The 5,000-nt window shown below is 41.0% G+C and overlaps 2 protein-coding genes across 2 annotated transcripts in view; both read right to left on the bottom strand.

Annotated features, from left to right (window-relative positions):
* LOC145479904 (uncharacterized) overlaps positions 1–5,000 on the bottom strand; it is a 148,882-nt gene that overhangs the window by 93,479 nt on the left and 50,403 nt on the right. The gene's annotated exons all lie outside the window — the stretch shown is intronic.
* The window catches only part of LOC145480075 (uncharacterized), an 11,220-nt gene continuing 6,930 nt past the window's right edge, over positions 711–5,000 (bottom strand). The window contains exons 3-4 of the mRNA XM_081458555.1: positions 2,259–2,504; positions 711–1,373 (exon numbers count right to left, since the gene is read on the bottom strand). Coding sequence (XP_081314681.1) covers positions 976–1,373; positions 2,259–2,504 — 644 coding nt within the window. The 3' untranslated portion in view covers positions 711–975. The remainder of the gene's footprint in view (positions 1,374–2,258; positions 2,505–5,000) is intronic.

The following is a 5,000-nucleotide window of genomic DNA, read 5'->3' as shown; positions in this document are numbered from 1 at the left end:
ATTTATTTTTTATCAAAAAAATTGATTCAGAAAAACTGCAATCATAGCGCAACAAAGATGCAAGTCGAGAGGATTTGATAAGCGTTTCGCGTGATCTAACTGGTAATTCTTGAAAGAATTATAAGATCATATTGGTGTTAGGCGAGAACTTGTCTTCATTGCATAAATGACATCGAATTGTTCTGGCTGTGGAAGAAAACTAATAACAATAACAAGGTCTCGCAATGGTCTAAACGGCCTCAGAAACGAGGTCCGTTCATGAAACCGTCTCATGAATACTTACTTTGCCAAGAAAGATCCGTATATCCTCCAAATATGTAGCTGCCGGATTGAATGATAGTCACAGTGGGTCCCTTTCCGTCACAGTTACTGTGAAATGTGGAAGCAGCCGAGCCGTCAGTCTTGGCATGCCAGCACCGTACAAATTCACTGCGGAATGCATCCGGGACCACTGGGTCTAAATAAGAAATTAGCTTCCCCAAGTATTTGCTGTAACTGAGGTTCCCAAGAATGGCAGATGCGCCGAGGTCCCCTTGAAATGAAACAAAATTTGTTCTTTTTTGAAGAGACAGAAAATCCACTGAGTATAAAGTTCTTGTTTCTGTAACTAAGCACGCATACTCACGTTTTTTGCAAACTACGGCAGACATGCTTAGAAAATGTTCCGAAATGATAATAAGACGTAACAATTTTGGAAGTTTATAGAAAGTAGTCGGAAATCTGTACAACATAGTCGAAAATCTAAAGTTTTACTCTATAAAGTATACTGCAATTGATTGTACTGACAGAGGCAGGTTTCTTAAGGAAATTGTAGCGTTTATCCTGAAAAACAGGTTACACGAGGAATTATCAATCAAACCAGAACCAAATATATGTAGCTGGGGAGAAACGTGGGAAAACGCGCGCGAGCGAGTCGCGATCTTAGACCACTTTTGATTGGATGACAGCGTGGCGCGAGCATCGTCAGCCAGTCGTTTATCGTAGTGAAAACATTGGTTGAAGCCACTTTATTTGCCAATATTTATTACCTATTTCGTAGAACACTTCAATGTCAGTGGGAATGAACTTATCCCCCGTGGCCCCAACGAAAAATCGGCAGTCACCAGCTGAATATCCGGGGGGGACGGAGTACGTAGAGCCACATCGGGTATGAGAAGTTTGGTTGCTCAAAGCGTTGTCCGATATGTAGATGTCGTGTTCCCCACTATTAGAACCAAAAGTGGGCCCGTAATTGGAACAACGATACATTCCTTTTTCCTGATTTTGATACTGCGTCAGCTTAACAGGATTATATCCTTTGGCGTTGTAAAGCGAGAAGATGAAAGCTTTACTGGCTGTAGAGTAGTCGCAAGGAGCTAAAATAGAAGAGAAACCTTTGAAACATCCCAAATATCTCGGCTGTAAAGAAACACCAACAAAAAGAAACTGTATCACCCGGGAAGGGGGGGGGGGTACTTTCTTATATGGGCTATATGTTTTTCAGCCGTTTTTGTTAGAAATATGGTATAGATTTTGACCATTTTGGTCTCAAATAGGGTATGTTTTTTGCACTGTGGTCTTAAATTGGGTATGTTTGTTAGATGAAGCTATCCTACCTAATAAAAGCATTTAGAAAACAGTCCTAAGAAAATACGCGCGCTGATTGGTTAAAAATCGTGTTCTATAACTCGAAAAAAACACAGAACGAGCACGAGCTTTTGACGTAATGGTGGCGCGACCAAAGAGAATTTACATTTTGATAATCAAAGTTAACAAGCTGTTTTCCTTTTTTTCGTCGCGGTGTTTTCCTAAAAGAAATAGAAAACATGTTCTTCGTGTTTCTATCGAGTTATAGAAACACTCGTGAAAGTTTGCGAGAACTCGAAAAAGCTATGGAAATACTCGCCTGCGACTCGTGATCCCACAGCATTTCTCGTTCTCCCAAACTTCCACTCGTTTTTCTATAACTCGATAGAAACACAGTACATGTTTTCTATTTCTTAAATAAACATTGCCTTTAACATTGGTCTAGACTAGGGAACTAATTATGAGACTTAAAAAGGCAGGTCTGAAACAGGGTATGGATTTAACTGTCAGGTCATAAATGGGGTATCTAATTTTTGGTCAGGTCATAAATGAGGCTGTAAAATTCGCAGATTTTGCTCTTAAATAGGGTCAGGGTTTTGAGAAGCGAGTCACACACCCTCACCCAATTGTTCTGGGTGTACCAGCCCCGGGCCGTATAGCTAAAAAACTGTCTAAAAGATACTTACTGCTACGCCAGGACACGTCGGTATATGCACCAAATATGTAGTTGCCGGACTTAATGATTGTCACGGTGGGTCCCTTTCCGTCACAGTTGTTGTGGAATATCGATGCAGCCGAGCCGTCTGTCTTGGCATGCCAACACCGCATAAACCAGCTACGTTGTGAGTTCAGGAGGACTGGGTCCAAAAAGGAAATCAGCTTCTCCGTGTAATTTTTGTGATTGAGGTCGCCAAGAATAGTGGATGAACCGAGCCCTCCTGGGTACAAGAGACAAAAGTACTTCAAATACATAAATCAATAAATAAATTAGCAGAATATGGTAAAAAAAGGTTGAGTCCACATACGAGCCAAGTGGCCCGTAAGGTCGGAGTTACCCCGGTCTCTGTAGACTGAAGCGACTAGGAGTATTTTTACTCTCCCCTGATGGCATGCTAGTCCGGTACCCATTTATACACCTGGGTGGAGAGAGGCACTGTCAGGGATAAGTGTCTTGTCCAAGAACACAACACAATGTCCCCGGCCAGGGCTCGAACCCGGACCGGCCGCTAGATCCGGAGACGAGCGCACTAACCACGAGGCCACCGCGAATATGACCCACCCAGAATTCGAAGGCCTTGTTTTTGTATTAGACAAAAATAAATCTTGATCTTTTGCTTAACCCCGCATGGCGGACTTAGAAAAAAAAAGTTATCGCAAGCTTACAAACCAGGACAGAAGAGTTTGTTTATTAATTTCAATGTTATACCATCATTGCAAATATGAGAAGCGTAAAACTCACGGAATCTTGTGCAGTATTTTCCGTTTCCAAAATATGTTGGTTTGCACGAGCATGTGTAGGACCCCGTAGTATTGTTACAGTCGGCATTGACGTCACATTCATGTGACCCTTCGGCACATTCGTCAACATCTGCAAAACAAAGAGGTGAGAAGAGCAATAGGTGACTTGTGGACGAACACTTTTTGTGGACGAAGGGTTCGTTTATTAATTTACACCATCATTGCAAATATGACAAGCGTAAAACTCACGGAAACTTGCGCAGTGTTTTCCGTTTCCAAAATATGTTGGTTTGCACGAGCATGTGTAGGATCCCGCAGTATTGTTACAGTCGGCATTGACGTCACACTCATGTGACCCTTCGGCACATTCGTCAACATCTGCAAAACAAAGAGGAAAGAAGCGCAATAGGTGACTTGCGGACGAAGATTTTCAACGATAATACGAAGGGATTAACGGAATATTTACGGTTTTCTCACGAAGTTTGCCGAAGATTCTTAGATGAGGACGACTCTTGCTAACTTTCCCAATCACTCGCTTTCTAATCGAAATTATTAAGGTTTGCGCATCTTGAAAAGTGTAGCTTAAAATTTTCAAGTTCCTCGTTTGTCACTCGTGTTAATCTTCTCCATCGTTATGTATCCTTGTTTCCTTATGATTTATTATCGTCTCTTTGATATTTTTCTATCCTCGTAAACTACCAGTTTCAGGCTTTCTTTAATTTAAAGGAGATTTTGTACGTAGTCAAAATAGCTCAAAATACCGTATTTGAGCTCCGTTAAGACCCTTTAACACTCGTTTTCCTGTTCCTCTTTGCACAAAGAAGCACATCAGATTGAATCTCCAGGCAGAATTTGGCGATGTCCTCCTTTCTTAGCGCAAACCTTCTGACCCGGCGTAGTTAGTTTGTTTTCTACAACTAGTGCAAAGATCAATAAACGATTGGTAATCGAGCGATTGCTAGTTAGCGCTGTAATTCGAGTGAAGTAAAAAGTTACAACACAAGATACGAGATTCTGAGACCACTGTTCAACAACATAGTCCATGGGCCAGACCACTTTTCGGTACCAAACCTAAGGACAAAACCTAAGTGTTATCAGCTGATACTACTGCATGAGATGTTTTTAAATTTGTATGATAACCTCTCTGAATGACTAGCTCTGTGCGAGATCTTTTATTTTAAAATTTTGCAAAAAATTGGCTTCAGTATGGAAACGAGGCTAAGAAGATCCTCTAAATATATGGTCACGATCGTTTTATCAGTGCTTTAGATATTTGAAAAAAGGAAAACATTTGTATTTTTCCTCGAAGTTGTTAGAAGTAAAAATTTGTGTCAGGATTACACGAAAAACTAAAAAAACAACCAACGTTGTCATTCACATTGCATCATGGGTAAATCCAAGATGGCGGCATTTTTGGCAGGTGTGTAAGGCTAATTTGTGCTAAAATTTTGGTCGCTTATAGAAACGATAAATGTTTTCAGGAGATAAATAAACAGTAAACATCTAGGTAAACATTTAGAGAAATCAATTAACTAAATATTAAGCTGATAGTGTCGATTTTTGACAAGAAACTTACAGTTCCTCGAAATAGGCGTTCGAGTATATGCAGGAGCCATAATCGGGGACGGAGACCGTAAGTCTTGGGATCCGCGCGCACCTATGATATGGGACAATTTTTCTATTTTTAGAACAAATTGCGTCATCCTGACGTCATTTATACGCGCGGATCCACGCACATGTCGCGGGCTCTCGTGTGGATGTTGTCACGTTGCGTGATCAAATGGTGAGAGTGCAGATTTTTCACAGCGATGGCAGGGAATAAGGCAGGGAATTAGATCCAGGGCTCTTATATGTAGCTTTATGCTCTAAACAAATGGAAAAGGTGAGTTCTTCAGGGTCGAAAACAAGACTTCAATTTCGCGATGTGAATGAATAATAATATGTGCTCGCGTTAGTTGAACGCGTAAGCTCTTGCC

This window comes from Orbicella franksi, chromosome 2, assembly GCF_964199315.1.
Source record: "Orbicella franksi chromosome 2, jaOrbFran1.1, whole genome shotgun sequence".
Taxonomy (NCBI): Eukaryota; Metazoa; Cnidaria; class Anthozoa; order Scleractinia; family Merulinidae; genus Orbicella; species Orbicella franksi.
This window is presented reverse-complemented; position numbering and strand designations above follow the sequence as displayed.